At 42.7% G+C, this 17,409-nt stretch overlaps 1 protein-coding gene across 5 annotated transcripts in view; it reads right to left on the bottom strand.

The window, feature by feature from the left end:
• The window catches only part of TRPC5 (transient receptor potential cation channel subfamily C member 5), a 102,699-nt gene that overhangs the window by 33,299 nt on the left and 51,991 nt on the right, over positions 1–17,409 (bottom strand). For all 5 annotated transcript variants that reach the window (XR_010434141.1, XM_064670266.1, XM_064670263.1 and 2 more), the window contains exons 4-5: positions 4,286–4,622; positions 1,020–1,159 (exon numbers count right to left, since the gene is read on the bottom strand). Coding sequence is in view for 4 of the 5 variants with exons in the window: in XM_064670266.1 (XP_064526336.1) it covers positions 1,020–1,159; positions 4,286–4,622 (477 nt within the window). In the remaining variant the exon portion in view is untranslated. The remainder of the gene's footprint in view (positions 1–1,019; positions 1,160–4,285; positions 4,623–17,409) is intronic.

Here is a 17,409-nt window from a genome sequence, read left to right as displayed (position 1 = left end):
GCTTTGGGGAAGGGCTTGTCCTGATTACTGGGAGCTTGGCTATGAGAAGTAGTGCCCTTCTACCAGGGCAAAACCAACACAGTAGCACAGCAAAACTAGAAAGGGTGTGAGTGGCCCAGGAGCAGAATCCAGTTGCTTGATTTACACCTGAGTAATTACACTGACTGCAGTGAAGCTACTGCTGATTCACACCGAGGAAAGAATCAGGCCAAGCACGAAGCTCAGCTGAAGCCAACGAGAGCTATTGCATAAGGAATCTTACAGGATGCCATTTGTGTCTCATGTTTGAAAAAGGGAGACAGAAGGAAAGTGCTTCAGGCCACCCTCTGGCTTCAAACCACATGCATATGCTAATTTGGAGCATCAGAAGTTTATAAATGTGGAAGGTGCTTTTGAGGATGAGTTCTGATGTGCCCTCCTAGCACAAATGGAACATGACAGAGAAGAATCTACGGGATGTTAAAGCCCCAGCTTGCTCCTTTGTCATTTCCCTGCCAATAATTTATGTATTGAAGAGTAAGTTGACTCCTTTTTATCAGATAGAAGCCTCCTACTGACCATCTTGCTTTTCTCAGTAGACCTTTCACAAACTTCTGACTAGTAATCTACAGATCTGGAGGACTACAGATTATAAATCTTGCCTGTAGATTTTTTCAGATAACCCTATTCTTGGTTTTCCATTTTGTTTAAAAATCATGTTTTCACTATGTCTAACATGGCTGAAGGAGGCCTAGTGTCAGTATGGAACACGAACAGCTTTGGCAACTGAGTAGCTACAAAAGGGACAGAAAGTGGGGAAATTTCTACCCAGTGCCCAAACAATCTCCTTAATCAAAGAGGATGAGCAGGACATTCATTCTCCAAACAGATTAATAAGCTTTCCAGGTGAATTTTCAAAACTGGACTGCTTGAAAAGCAGCTATTTTCTGTGATCTGTAATTTTGATTTGTACAGTTTTTACTCTGCATACTACAGTTCCCACAAGCATGTTACAAATTCTCTGTTCCAAGTTACTGTACCTTGACATAGGCAACAATTTTGAGGGAGATAGTTGCAAGATAGAGGGAGTTCATTGCAAAATCCATCAGATTCCACCAGTCATGTACATACTCATTGAATCCACCATCCCACATTTCCTTGATTTCTCCCCAGATAAAACCTGTAGAAAGAAAGGCAGAGAATTCATTGTCATGAGGAGGCATTATTTCCCATTAAAGCACTGTGCATATCTGATGTACTGCCAGACAACTGGAGATTAACAGCTTGGAAAAAATGGCTCATCCCTTCTGCCTTCTACAAAGTATAGTGCTGCTGATTATGAGACATTTTACAAGTCTGTGGGGAATGTAGTCTAAAGAAAGATGAAAAAGACATTGGTTTCCTACCCAGAGCTCCAGATACACACACAAGGAGACTGCTTGAAATATGTTTATTATAACCAGTATGAGTGGATTGGCTCAGCTGAAATTTGTTCTGTGTGAATAAACTATTTTAGCAACTGTATCAGGTGTTGTTTCTAATAGATTTTCTGCTCTCATAGACACTCTAAGCAATTCATTCCCCTCTTAGACACTTTTTCCTGACTTTCTCTAGCAACACTAGTACCAGCTTCTACATGCCAGTACAGTTCCTCCCTGACCTGGAAATATCACACCAAAGAAGGAAGATGTGAATTCATTCTCTCTGCTCAGTCACTGTATTTATGCATCTTGCTGAACAAAAAGCCCACAGGGATTATTTGTGAGAAAAGGTAAGACTCAGCATGAAAAAGGGCACTGCAGCCTGGCACTGCCTCCCTTGGCAGTGACTCATCTCATGTCAGATGTGGCCAGGGGTCCTGTGAGGTGAGTATTTGTTCCCAAGGATACAGCCAGAGCCCATCATCTCAACTCTGAAATGCCTTCTGGTAACAATTTTTGGCACTTGCTAGTGCTCACTGTACCTCCTTGCAGCTGGAGGAGTGAGGGGCAGTTTCTGAAGTTCTGCTAAACTCACCTGGCATACAGTTATGATTTTAAGTAACTTGTATGTCCTTTATTGTAGATCTGTTTAAGTATTTTTGAAAGCCTAAGTCCCATTAAAAAGTAAATGGCAGCTAGGCTCCTTCAACCCCTACATGCTTCTGAGAATGTCTTTAGAGCCCCAGGTATTTTTGAATTACCCAGTTTCCAATATTATCCTTGAATGAAGACCTGAAACATGTGTGAAGAGACAAAAAAACCGAAAACAAACCAAAAACCAACCAACAACCAACCAAACATAAAATCCCCCCCCAAAAAATATACCTCCAGGTTATTACTAATATAGTTTCTCAAACTGCTGCCCCCACCTAACCACAAGCTACTGCAGTGGTCACTGATATGCTACCTGCAACTCAACTTTAAGGAGCTGAAAGTTCAATTTAAGAGCAAGTAAAATTGAAATGAGCTGCTGCACACCCCCAAATATCAATGTGAGCTGTTCAGCTGCCAGCCAGCAGGTCAGCAGTCAGACAAGCATAATGTCAAGGTCAGTAAGGTAATCTTATTACAGCTGCCTCCATGTCTTTGTATGAACACAAAACAATAAAATAAAATAAATCAGTGAAAAGGATCCTGTTGAAGAACTCATACACTGTATTTATAGTGAGTTATCATTGCTGGTTACTATAGTTACAGCAATGCTGTTCTCTCTCCTTTTATAGTGGAAAATATTTCGTAAATAATAACTTTTAATCTGGTGAAACTGTTCTAATTTCTCCATTTAATAAACAGTCCTACAATATCTGTATTTATCAGAAACAAAGGAACTCAAGAAGAGGAGGCAGGTGTAAGACGTGCTTTTTTTTAATGGATTATCCTTCTTTCATCTGCAAATCAATTTTGTTGACATGCCTGCCATTTCCCTCAATTCTAAGCACAAATTTAAAGTGATCACCTAAGCTCAGGGAAGACATTTAACTTCCTCAGCTTACTCTGAAGTTTCTACCAACATCTGCATTCAAATGCCATGAATCAGTTTGATCAGACAATGAGGCTGTGGGTAGAGTGTGAAAGGAGTACAGTGCCCTGGGTCACCACCCCAAGTGATTTGGGAACATCCTACTCTCCTTCCTTGTTTTGCATCAGGTCTGGCACAGGGAACAGCTGAGACTGTTCAGCACAGAACCAGGAGGAACACAGAAACAAGGAGCTGTGTCCTGGTGCCACCAGGAGAGGGGAGCCAGCAGGTATGGGAAGGGAGAGGCTGGAGGAGACCTATATAGGTGTGGAAACCAATGCCCACTGGTTGTCCATGTCACTGAATGTCCGTGGAGACTTGAGGCTCTGGCAGCTCCCAGGAGCCATGGTAGGTCCTGCAGTGGGAACTCCAGCACTGAGCAGGTCTGGCAGTAACACCCCAGCTCACAGTGGTGCCACATGCTTATGGCACAGCAAGGGGGATGGGCACTGAATCAGAGGAGAGATTGTGCTCCTGATGGAGCCCACAGGTTTCCACTTGCTGTTGTGTTAGAACTCAGTTTGGAAGGGTAAATAGTCTCATCAAAAATACATCAAACTATGCTTGTCTGCTCTTCTCCCATCTCATCATCTCATCTCATCTCACTCACCTCATCTCACCCTACCTCACCTGTACATCCTGCCCTCAGGACACAGACACTTCCCAGCTGTGGTTGCCCAAGCCAGACTGGAATAAGAGCCTCATGTTTAACCTTCTTATAATCAGGGCTCTCTCCTTCTCCTGCTTATATTAGAGTATTTGATGCTGATTTGGTCAGTGATTATCAGCACAGAGTGAGATTTATCTTCCCTTTTTCGCCTTCCTGTAGGTTATTTAGGAGTCTGGCAGCCCAGGAATAAACTGGGCTGGTACCTGCACACTGCCTGTGGCAGCCAGGCAGGGAGCAGGCAGGAGCAGAGACAGGCTCTGGGCACTGCCTGCTGCTGTGTACCAGCCAGCAGAACTGAACCAGCAGGAGAGGTGACACTGTGTGTGACCCAGAAGCTAATTCCTAACCCTCTCCTTGCACAGAGCATGGGGGAAGCAGGGAGAGAGCTGCATCTGCCACGGTTTATTCAGGGTCATGTCTAAAGGAAAGTCAGATGGCAACAGAACAGCAGAAGAGCCCCAGGCCAGCAGGATCTGTTGTTCCAGAAGGAGCCCAGCTGTTCTGCGCAGTTTCTGGAGCTGGCTGCCAAATCTCTTCACATGCTGATGATGCTGAGATCAGGAATGAGTCCCCACACAGTTGCCACGGGTGCCAGTCAGGCAACTGTGGCTCAGCTTTGTTGTGTTTTGGATTTACCTAGAACCCAGGGCAGGATCATCCACTCCACGATGGTGGGAGGTGGCCCCTGCATGTGAAGGTCAGTCCTGACGATGTGCTGCGACGCCAGCAGGAGCATGAAGAGGAAGGTCAGGTAAGAGCCGGTGTGGCAGATAAACTTTATAAATGGCTTTTTAATGAACAGTCCCAGCCTGCTCTTGGGTGCAATCAGGTACGCCACGGACAGCACGGGGAACAGCAGTCCAATGGTGACACAGGTCAACAGTTTCACGGCCCAGTGTTTCCGCCTCCATCCTGGAAAACCATCGTACCAAAGTGTTGCTAGTAGCTGCTGGCAGTTTGGCTGAGCAACAAACTGAGGAGGGAAAAAGAGAGAAAGACTATTACTGATTGGTGCTTCATGTGCACTCCCCCTCACATATGTGTTAGAGCCCACACAAACCCTCATAAATACGTTCAGGGCCAGCTATGGGGTGGAAAAGTGTATTTTGGAGACAGAAGGGAGAAAGGAGGCAGATTTCGCTCTTATTTTTCTATATAAGATTTAAGATTTCTTCTCGCAGAAGAAGTATTATTTTTCTATTTGAAGCATCCTTATGTAGATCAGCCACTCACCACACAAAAACCTCGTGCAAAAGTGACACAATGAAAATTTACTACAAGCTGTTTCTCTTCCCATGTGTTCGAGCACGTTTCTTTTCAGAACGTTTCGGGTTTCGACTGCCTCAAGCAAAGCACTGTCAGCATCTTCAAGAAGTGACTAAAAGATGAGACAGGAGGGAAAAGGTGTAAACCTCTGAGGGGGTGTGTGTGTGAGAGAGAGAATGCCTCCAGAATTGTGGGGGGTGCTGCACGTGGCTCTGTGCAAGGAGGCCACAATCTGTGTGTGTGGGCTGGGCAGGAGGCAGCGATGTGAGGTGTAGCCAGGTGACATCTGTTGGGAAGCAGGACAGCACATTTGTAATCAAGCCTCGCTATTCAGGAAGAGAGCAGCTGTAAAATGTAGGAGATTAAGTGGAGGCCAAAAGAAATCTTTGATCACAGCACCAGGAGTGACACTTGGGAGTTTACTTTCACTCTGTAAAAAATAGCATTGTGATGGTGATTTACTGCATCTCAGTGAGTCCACACCAGACATGCTCAGGTTGCACCGACTTCAGACTCTTCTGACCCCAAACAGCCTCTGGGATTTCAAACTCAAGCCATGATATTTCTGCCCTATGCCAGAAGGCTTTATGTTCCTGATTATACCTGGACAGCCCTGTGGTTTCCAAAGCTTTTCAGACCCAGAGATAACTAGAGATGTCTGCAAGACCAAGACAACTGTGTTTTTCTTTACATATTTGATTTCTAATCTGCACTGGAAATTCAAAGAAAATCTCAGCCATTGTTCTGAGGATGCTTGTTATACTCACTGTGCTGTAATTAAACAGAAAAAGTAGCTTAGCATGGATAGAGTTATGGATAAACATGCTCCTGTAGCAATATATGTGTGACTGGACACACTTGTATCAGAAAGAATCACACTTGCAAGGGACACAACAACAGTTGTAGCAGCATTGCTGAAGGAGAAGAGACCTCTTAGGAAGGAGGTTCAAAGCAGGGAGTAACCTGAAGATGACACTACTGTTCACTACATTTGAGATCAGCTCAGTTGGTTAGAGCATGGTGCTGCTAACACCCAGGGGGTGGGTCTGATCCCCATGTGGGCCACTCACCTCAGACTCTGTGATTCTGTGTGAACTTGGCTCACCTGTATTTAAAAGGGATCTCTGGAGGCATGTGGTGCCACCACACTCTTCACAGCCCTCAGGGAATATTTTATCAGGCTAAACACTCTCTCACCACTACAATTTAAACCAGCTCTGTGAAGGAATATGTTGTGGTACCAAAAGGGCTACTGAATACAAGAGTCCTTCTGTTTTGCCACCCCACATTGGTATGATTTTTTCCCTCCAGAAGAAGCATATATAACATATATATTACTACTGCCCTCAGTGACTCATACTGAGTCAGCCATCCCATGTGCATTTATGAGACAGGTACAAGGCTCTTCTTGTCATGTCCAAAGATACCTAGACATTCCTGTAGCTCTTAGTCACCAGGAGAACAGATTCAGTGTGAAAGAGGCATTAATTTAATAAAAGCTTTAGCACACACTGATATTTTTTAAATATTCATTCACCACAAAAGCTGCCCAATATTGGGAAGACTTTCAAGTGCAGTTCTTGGAGCAGTCTATATGAGCAGAACACTGTCACCACCGTGTTCAAAGTGATTAAACCAAGGTCAAGCGAAAGGAAAAATTAGTTGCTCAGTGTGATGAAGTCATTCACTTCTATAAGTATTTTTAGATTTTGTTAATATATTTTATATATTACAACAAGATGTTTGTATTAGAAACAGACCACTTTTGGACTGTGTAGTTCAAATATATAGAATGACCCAAATTAGCATTGAAAATAAGATCTCCAAGAGGACTATCTGGCATTTATGAAGCTGGATTTTTATGTGTTATTAGAACAATAAACTTCTGATGACTTCTGCATCTAGCATACAAGTATGACACTCTGTCCCAGAGGGCTTTGGGAAAGAATATCAGAAGAGGGTGTGATTTGGAATCAACCTGCACATGCATGCAGCAGAAAGTGGGCAATAGCTGACAGGGTCTTCAGAAAAAACCAAGACCTTGTAATGATCAGAAAAATGTCATTGTAGCATTTCCACACTTGGGGACAGTGATTATAAAATCACAGAATCACAGAATGGTTTGGGTTGGAAGGGATCCTAAAGTTCACCTCGTCCCACCCCCTGCCATGGGCAGGGACACCTTCCACCAGCCCAGGTTGCTCCAAGCCCCGTCCAACCTGGCCTTGGACACTTCCAGGGATGGGGCAGCCACAGCTGCTCTGGGCAGGTTAAAGAAACAGTTCTACAGAAACTAAAAAACATCAAGCCTCGATGGCTGTTTGGTTGGGTTTTAATCTCTGATTTCAAAAGGGTCAGTGCTTTATGTTTAAAATCTAGAAGAAACAGAAGGTTACACTGCTCTATCTTCTCATTTAAGATCCCAAACAGGAGCTGTTACTGGATGTGTTCTGCACTGATTTACAACTCCTGCTTCTCTGACATGAGGCACAACTCTTTGTTCTTTTTCTTTTTTTTTTTTTTTTCGAGGAAGAAAATGTTATAAACACATTTTCTCTTTATCACATATGATAGAAAGCTCTAAGGGGAGAACAAAACTGTTTTTCCCTTGAGTCAAAGTCAAAGTCATTTGAGAAATCAAATGACTATATGTTCCTCTGGTTGCTGTGCAACTTGCAAGCATCTTAAAAGTGCCTCTTCTCTGCCTAATGGCTCATTTCTAAAATCTGCTTTCTCAGTTGTATCTGATGTTAGTTCTTCAAATGGAGAGAAATTCACACATCATGAAAGAGCAGCTTTAAAGAGCAGATTGGCAAAAGGGAATGGAAATGGAAAAAGCCATTAAGTTTTCCGATCAAGCCAGTCCCAACCTCACTGAAAATGGCCCATGGAAAAATTAAACATACCACAGAAAGAGGCTCTCCCTAATGTCACAAACCATCAGGTGCTGTCTTTATTAAAGACAAGGCCAAGCACTTACCACTATAAGTTTTATTAATTTGTATTAGTCCAACTTACTAACTACAGATTTAAAATCAGTAAATATTGCTGCTTAAATCTCCAGCAGTGCAGCTGGATGGAAAAAACCAAAAATTTCCAGTTTGCAGGAACACTGGAATTATGAATTATAATGAAGAAGTCAACTAAGCCATTGGTGTGCTGGCTAAAGAATTGATTGCTTTTTGGTAACTTTCCTTTCCTTGTTACTTAGACTAAACCATCAAATTCATTTACTAAACTAAACCACTGAATGTTCAACTCATTAAAGGTTGTCTAGGATTCATAGCACTAAATCAATGCACATAAAATACAAGAACATGACAAAGCTTAGTTACAGCCCTTCTAGGCTTAAAGTAGCCTGAAATCCTAATAATATTGTGGAACTTTTGTTGTCATCCATCATTTCAAATTTCTTCATAAAGTTAAGGAAATTTCTTCAGTGCCAATAGCAAAACTGAGGTTTGGAAAAGCAAGTTGACGTCTTCAACACTAGACCAAGGCCTTTCCTAAGTCAAACTTTAGTATGAGCCTATAAGTATGGGCCCAAATATGTTTTCTCACCTTTTTGCAAAGCCTTTCATGTGCCATGGACAGAAACAGTGCATGTGCATATCACAGCCTTCTATCATTTCACATGAATGTATTGTGTGTGACAGGATTTGGTATCAGTTAAAGCGTCTGCACAATGAAAAGCAGAGATGCTGATAATTTAAAAATCTGCTTATTGTCCAGTTTTGTAGATGGTCCAGAATGAGAGGCAAATGTACTGCACCAGGAGCTCTGTTTGTTTAAGAGAATATGTGACTATAAACCACTCTTTCTCCAATGCTTAACAAGCACAGTATCGAGCATTTTTTCCAAGGATTGCTGCATTATAGGAGCCTCCAATCTCTATTAAAACAGCAGCACAAGACACCATCCCACGAACACGACAGAGAATGTGCTGACAGCTGAATTAATGAAAAGAGATGCCTCCAAAAGGTGGCATTTATGCTCAATTCAGCTAATGTAGGAACTAAACATTTGATGCTGTCCTTGTTTGTGCTGTGGCAAGAGTTAATTTTCTTCACAGTAGCTGGTGTGGGGCTGTATTTTGGATTGGTGCTGGAAACAGGGTGGGGATGTTTTTGGTCCTGCTGAGCAGCACCTGCATGGAGCCAAGGCCTTTTCTGCCTCTCCTACAGCCCCTCCAGTGAGTCATCTTGGGGCTGCCCAAGGAGGGGGGACACAGCCAAGGCAGCTGACTGCAACTGAACCCAGGGATAGCCCAGACTATATGTCTTCATGCTGAGCATAGAAAACGGGGGGAGAAGGAGGAAGGGGGGGAGATGTTTGGAGTGATGGCATTTGTCTTCCCAAATCGCCGTTCTGTGTTACAGAGCCCTGGGGATGGTTGAGCACCTGCCTGCCATGGGAAGTGGTGAATGAATTCCTTGGTTTGCTTTGCTTTCATGCTTCATCTATTAACCTGTCTTTATCTGAACCAGTGGGTTTTATCACTTTTCTGATTCTCTCCCTCATCCCACTGTGGGGCAGAGAGCGGCTGCGTGGGGCTGAGTTGCCAGCTGGGATGGAATCACGATGGGTGCTCTGAAGCCCATGGTATTGCTGGCACAACATTGTCCAGGGTGCTCCCCACTTGTAGACAAGCCTGCAGATGCATTTCTAGAGGAGGTAATCCCAAAAGCTATCTCCTTCTCCATGACCTGTGGAGCAGAACCCGTCCCTAGCTGAAGATACAGTTCGCTGAGTAACTGAGAGACAAGATGCAACTCCGAGTCCTCCTTGTGAGTACATCACCCCTGTATCACCTGGGAGCAAGGTGCTCTGTCTCCTGGCCTCTGAAAAGGGGGATGAGTATCTCTGCCTTTCCAAGAAGTGAGATCAGCAACTCCAGTCATAGCTGTGAAGTACTCTGAGGGTAGAGACTATTGTAGTACAAAGTCTTTTATGTTCTCTCTTTCTTCCTGTCTTGCCAGGGTCTTTGTGTAACATTTGGCTTGCAGCTGGATCATGCTATTAGAGAACTTAATCTTCAGTGTTCATCATACTCATTGCCACCTAATCCTATACCAAGGAGAAAATTCGTAAGGGAAAAAAGCAGCTGCTGGATGGAGTGTCTTTTTCTTAATAACTAATCTTTACTGATATTTTTAAGTCACCTAAATTCTTATTGGGAATTAAATGCTTTCTGCATGCTCTGCCATTAATATAAATATCAAACAGAAATTATGTTCCACCCTCCTCCCCTTATCTATGGGGAAATCCCTGATCTCTCATAGTCATAAGTAATTTAGGATCAGACACAGATGGGCTGAGATATGAATGCCTCAGGGAGCAACTGAAATAGCTCCCTGATAGACATCACAGGGGCTGAGCACAGTATCTCTCTGCCTTTATTCTGATTATCCTGACGGCTGCCAACAGCCTTTTCTGTTTGGAGTTTGTTGGAGTTCTTGTCTGTACTCTTGCTGTGGATGGTGAGAGTGAACGCTGTTCACAGATGAATAATCACTAATTTGTAACTGCTGAGCCCTGTGCTAATAAGCAGGACAGAGTTTTTCTATCAGTCAGCTACACCAGCTCCCAGGGAGGTTCCCACTGAGAGCCAAACATGGCATGGGAGCCATGGAATTAACTTCAGTTCCCATCTCACACTCGTTTGAGTAGGTCAGATTCACTGTACCCCAGAGCATCTCAAACACAGCAGCTGAATGCCTGCAAGGTTACTGGGTCTGGGGTATTATTATATGCTATTGCCTTCTACAATTAAAGCTATTTTGGCTTTGGAAAGGCAGATTTTCACACGAACTGAGGTAGATTTTGCAGCCTGTAGATTTTGCTACTACATCAGGCAACTGCAGTGTCTGATGTAGTAGCATAGGTATGTATTTTAGTTAGATCTGCAATGAAGGCAGATTTCCCATGACCCCAAGACTCTCATGAAAAGGATAAATGCCGCTGCCATTCTCCACTCAACTGGAAGTCCTGTCCCATCCCACAGAGGTGCTGCCTTGCACCTTCCCCTCTGGCAGATGGAAGGGGGATGTCTCTAAAGACACACATCTCCCCCTGTGCTGGGGAGCACAGTGTGGCCAGGCAGGGTGGGAGCAGCAAGTCTGTGCCCCTCATCTCCATCCCACATCAGTGGCAGGGGTGACCCACTCAGACACCACCCCCGGGCTGTCCACCCCACACCCCCCAACACAGCTGGGGAGCCTTTGCCCTTGAAAATTCAGAATTAATTGCCTAGAATTTCTTTCCTCCCACGTAGATACTGAAAAGTCCTACACTGTCAGACCTATCACAGACTTGGGTTTGTCAATCAACGCCACATCTTAATGTCTTAACCCAAAAGCTTAATACACACTGTCCAACAGCCCAAGCAGTCTGTAACACTTGGTACAATGGATCACACCACTCAATGAAGTGATCATCTTTACTCTGGCTTCAGCAAGGTGAAAGGTTATGCAAAGAACTGGACTTTCAAAATCCAGCTTCTTCCTGAACTCCCAAATCCTTGGGATGCTCCTGCTAAGAACCAAGTAGCACAAAACACTTCCAGGGCCAGACAAACCCTTCTGCCTCCATTTGTACCAAGGAAAAGATCTTGTGAGGAAGAATGGAAATGCACTGGTTTGATTGCTCTTAAAGGAAATTCCAGTGGGCAATACTCAAAGAGCCCCATTTCTAAATTATCTCAAGACAGGAGAGAGAATCTCTGTGTGGCCTATTTTGATGCCTGCTGCAGAGAGCCAGTGAGCCCTGTGAGACCAGATATTCTAGGTAAGAAATACCAGCCTCCTCAAGTTTGCAGTGTTGCAAATGGTGAGATGAATAAGAAAATCCTCTTTTGTAGCATATTTCTTTTTAAAGTTCAACCTTGTTAATGACTGCAAAGTTATTTACATTCTGCTGCTGAAGTGTGAGCTGCAGAGGGTAAACACCTAATGGTTGTTCATCATGTTAATTAAGTACTTTCTGCAACAGGAAAAAAAAAAAAAAAGGAAGAAATAAGACAAAGTAGTTGGAGGGGAGGCTGTATAACTTGGGACTACAACTCAACATTCCTTATCAGATACTTCCAAGGGATAATCTTTTTTTTTTTCAGAATGAATATCGTATCAAAAACACAGCTGCTACTCACACACCTGTCAGTACCAGCAGTGAAGCACTGATGCAAATCCAAATGGCAGCATTCCTGCCACTGAGGAGATCACATAGCTGAGCTGGACTGAGTCCTTCAAGAAAACCTGGTGCTGCCCAAATTGCTCAAACCCTCAGCTGGCGAATAAAACAAACTCCAGATGAACATGGTCCTCCACAGATGAACATATGGCCTCAAATCAGAGAGAACTTTGTCTAATCTGTTCTTAAAATATTTTAAATTATGATGCCATATGAATCTTAACTAAAGGTCTTCATACCACATCTCTGATGATAGCACACATGAACTCAGCTTAAGCAGTAGCAATTGCAAATTCAGCAGTGATGTGAATGCTGGCAAAAGGAAAGACTGAATAACCTCTCAAAGCCTGCCACAGTTTCATCAAAATTCACAGTTTTAACACATTCATGTTGGATTCACTTAAATTATTTAAATAAAAGAAGTCCCACATATCTTAGGACAAAGGCAGATGCTTGCAAATCCTGGATGCCTACCCATGGAAGAAGCAGCTATAAAATCTTTAAGCTTGCAATTAAATTCATGTCTACTCAGAGTGCTTAAAGGTGTTTAGCTGCAGGTTTGTATCTATGGCCGGTGTCAGCGGGATTTAAGTGCATTAAGTTCAGCAGTGAATAAAGTGGAGGTGCTGAACGGTGCTCCTGCAGCAAACACCCCACCAGAACAGGGTTCCTCTGGGTCAGACCCTGAGCAAGAGCCCAACACTGATAAATAAATTGCTGAGGGATTATTCCAGCAAGCATCCCAGGATATGGTTCTGTTAAAGATTCAGTAGATCTAGGCTGGGTTTCCAAAGGCAGAGTGCTGCAGCACAAGCAAGCACTGAATACAAGCAGTACACCTCAGAGAGAGTCAGTTCATCCCCAGCACACCCCTGGGTTCCAAGAGCTAAACAGCACATATTGGACACATCCTCAGAAGCACTGGAAAAACACTCAGGCTAAAAACCATTTAGAGACAAATCTTTTAGTGTTTCCTAAGTCCTCTTGCAGGCAGCACTTCAGCAGTTACAGATCCTGGAAATGAATACTGGGAGCTCTCAGGGGCTTTAGTTGAAGTGGGGAAGGTATTGACTTTTAAATAAAAAGCTGGGTTTATTCTCCCTAGTGGATTTCTAACATTTACATTAAGTAAGTGATAAGTAAAGCAAACATGAAAACTTTAAAAGTCATTCACAAGTATTTTTAAACACACACCTACTTTACTCAATTACTGTTAATAAAAAGTTCTAAAATGATTTTTCCTTTGCTTCCTCTCTGACCTGACACACATCTACGCTGAAACTAATTTTCAAGTTTTTTTCTTTCTTCTTTTTACCTTTTCTTGAATGAGTAAATTTACTCCAATATCCATGAATGAACAAGTTAGCACAGTATAAACACTTCTCACATTCTTGGGAACCTCTAAAGGCTACCTCTGCTCCTGAGTAGTATCACTGCTGAGGGCTGAGGATGTTTACTCAGCCAGCTGGGGTTTGTAAAGAACGAGAACAAAAATTGCAGTCACAGCTTTTAAATGTCAGTCTGCACAAGATCTCAGTTTGGGAGGGTGTTATGATTAACCCATCCATTCATCTCACTTCTCCTGCAGCGAAGACTTATGAGGTAACTGTGTTCTCAGTCACCTCGTCTGGATAGTGATGGATCTGATGTATACAGGGGAGGTGCAAGGGTGTGGAATCTCAGTTCTTTTCTGTAGAGGGTTTCATAACTCACTTCTCTCAGCCACAGAAGTGAAGTTGAAATTCACAGAAATTGGGTAAATACCAGTGACCACTTCTGTACCTAAATGAAAGAATCCATAGCAATGGTTTTTCTACAGAGTTTATGATTTCAGGGTGTCATTCAAAGTGAAGTATGAAATAACATGATATACTCTTCCCCAGTGATATAAAGCTGACTCCAAACACACTCCAGACCTTCAGACGTGGGAAGACTGAACACTTGGCTGATATCATACAGAAGGTGTCACTTCTCTCCAGTTTTTGTTGTCTGTAGAAAGCCCATCAGTCATGTCCTGTACTTTGGCTTTGGCTTCCCAAGCCTCTTCTCTTGCTGGCAAGAAGACTGATGGGGAACTTGAAGTTAAGGGAATTGACAAACTCACTCATCCTTGAGTGTTTTTAAAACAGGGCAACCTGTTTAGCTTTCAACATATTTCCTGTCTTTGTCCAGGAGATCATTAAGTCAGAGGCACAAGGCACCAAAAATGACTGAAAGAATGATCCTGGCATTTACTGCCTGCTATACATCACACTAACACAAGCAGAGTCCTTGTCCTTGACCAAGGTTTTTTCTTCAGATTTGCACATGATAAGATTAGTCAGAGATGATTTTGCTGTCAAAAGAGAGTGTTCTGCAGTTCTGCTCTGTGACAGCTGTGATATGTGGCTAACCTTCATCAAGTTAGAACATTTTGGTGTTACATGAATAATATACCAAATAATACTGTTTCCTCAAATAAACATTCAAGTCCACTTTGTCAAACTGGTGAACCACCAGTTCTCTGAATATTATTTATTCTTCCAAGTTTGGAGAGAAGTTATACTTCAATGACTCTTGTCCTAATTTTTGTAACAGCTGCAGAGGTTAAAATTTCCATGATAATACCCAAAACTGAACAAACAGATCTGGCAACTGCACGAGCCCATAGAGTAGGGGCTCTGAGATATGCCCCACCAGCAGCCAGCAGGAATGACTCCTTTAAGGGTGCAAATACAGACAAATCTCCCCACCTGCCACGCCGAAGTCCTGCCTCTGAGACTGCTGATAAGCTCTGTTAGCACCACGTGCATGAAAGCCTGCTGGGACTGAGCTTGAGAAAAAACAGCTTCATTTAGCACAGGCCATTGTCCACACACCAGGTGGGAACTCTGCTGCATACAACAACAATGGATTGTTGTATGGAATGGGTGGTGTGGGAAAATGAAAGGTCACATCTGCACATTCAGAGCTTTTGAAATCCCTAAACTTACACTCAGGTCTGTGTGTAGAACAGACCTGGACATGGTGTAACCACATCATCCTCACCACCGAACACCCCAAGGGATGTGGATGTTCCAGATTCACTGGAAATGAAAAAAAGCTTCCACAAGGAGCAGCTCTGCTTCCCCCATTTAGTCCTGATGAAGATCTTTTCCCAACCTGGTACGATTTCCTTCCAGAAATCCAAAAGTAAAAGCCTGCTTATGCTGTGCATGCTCAAGGAAGGCTTTTCATTTTGCCTTTAAAGAGCACAACGCAAATATTCAGCCCTGTATCGTTATTCCTCCGGGCAGTATAGCAAGAAAATAGACAAACCCACAGGAGAATAACTTAGCTATGCCTGCAAGCAAAGAAAGATCTGTGGCCATCCATCAGGATACCTGAATGGCTGTCAAAATGGGTAAAAAGGTGCAGGACACGAGCTTTGATTTTCACAGATCTCGTGTTTCATTTTTCATGCATCTCTGATATTTTTATAAGCTCTTTTTATGCACTAACTGAAGCGCCCTCAGAAATTTTCCAGGTTTATGCATGCTCCCTGGAGAGTGATGCTGCGCTTCTGACTGCAGCCACACAGTTGACAAGAGTCAAGACACAGTGGAAAAATATGCGGCACGGCAGGAATGATTATTCATTTACTCCAGTACTGTATCTCAAGAGGTACTTGTCTATGTAAATGTCCTGGGGAAAAAAAAAAAGGACTAAAACTGTTGAAGCTTCATCCTGAAGAGAAAACAGCAAAGAGCAATGCTTTTGAATTGGGAAAGCAAACAAATCTACTCCTCTCCTTTCCTGCCATCGATTAGAGCACAGTGATGAGGAGAGACTACAGTTAAGATTTCTGAGAGGAAATTTGTGCACTTCTTTGATCTAATTCCATGAAAGTGCTAAGCAATATAGTCACAGGCAAAAGAATTTTTTTTCTGAGTGTCTTGTATTGTGTGCATTTTTTACAGACACATAAACTAAACCTGCAGAGCTATTTGCCAGTACCAGAAGCAGAAAAATCCATTAAAAACCCACTACTGTGATGTTTCACTTGGTTTTGAAGATGTGAATGACCTGTGACAGAGAACAGGAATAAGCTGAATGTATATTGCTATTCTTGTGGCACAGCAGAATGTTAAATACAAAGAGAAATCTGCCCTTCTAGACCTCATTCACTGCTACACTATGGTTGTTCTACATTATTGGCAATGTAAAAAAAAAAACAACTTAAAGGACATAAAAATTCTATTTGCATGCTGCTTATGCTCTGATTCTCTCATACAACAATACACACTGTATAGACAACTGTGCTTTACGTGACTGGCAAGATCCTAAGAGATGACTTTTCCCCATCTTTTCTTAGAAATGCAAACAAATTAACAAATGCAGAGCTAATTTGGTGCCAGAAGAGCATAGTGAAGACTGCTCCTCAACAGCTGAACTGTGTCTTTTTGTACTAAATTCTCAGCATCTTTCTCCTTCCAAAATTAGTCATGAATAAAAGAATTTGAGAAGTAATAATACAAAGACAAACACTATATACTACAGAGCATTTATGAAAAACCCGCTGGTCTCTCAGACCAGAATTACCGCGATCCTTCGAAAATGATTTCTTTAACAGTGGACTGAGAAAACTGACATGTCTGTGCTGGATGTAATTAGTCATGTTTCTCAGTGTACCAGTGCTGTCGTCATTTTTTCTAATATTTTGTGACTATCAAGCAAACAGGGATCACAACTATTAAGTCCTTCCTATCTTCTGGAGAATCGATCAGGGCTCTTTTGCAAGTTGAACCTGAGGACACAACCATTCTACACTTGAAATGAGAAGTGAGAAGGAGCTTCTGAACATTGCACAGCATGTTTCTATCATTTACTGCCATAAAATATACCACAAAGTCACCTTAGGGCACATTTTAATCTTTCCCGTATAACTGAGTTTTTTCCATCTGCCTAAACAGTAATTTACCCTTTAGGATTTACGGGCGTATTAAAAACAAACATGAAAAGCAAGAAGTTTATTCTCCATTGTTTTGACCCTCCTGCAAAGGAAAAAGGTCTTCTTCGTAATAAGCGACACATTTGTCAGTTTGTAGAATATTAAACAGGTTTAATGGTTGGGAATAATCAAAACTTCCACCTCCCAGGGTTTTTTGGTGGAAAAAAAAAATAGAATAAGAGATTTTTCTATCATTCTAAAGACAAACCTGTATCTGTGTCATGAGGCAGAAATGCACTGGCAGTGGGATGTACCTGGGGATACAGGCTGAGCTGGAGCCCTTGGGATGAGGCTGCTCTCTTTCTGAAGGAAGAACACAACTGAAGTGGTTCCCTTT

Source organism: Pseudopipra pipra, chromosome 13, assembly GCF_036250125.1.
Source record: "Pseudopipra pipra isolate bDixPip1 chromosome 13, bDixPip1.hap1, whole genome shotgun sequence".
In the NCBI taxonomy this organism is placed as follows: domain Eukaryota; kingdom Metazoa; phylum Chordata; class Aves; order Passeriformes; family Pipridae; genus Pseudopipra; species Pseudopipra pipra.
Note: the sequence above shows the minus strand (reverse complement) of the source record. Positions and strands in the feature narration are given on the sequence as shown.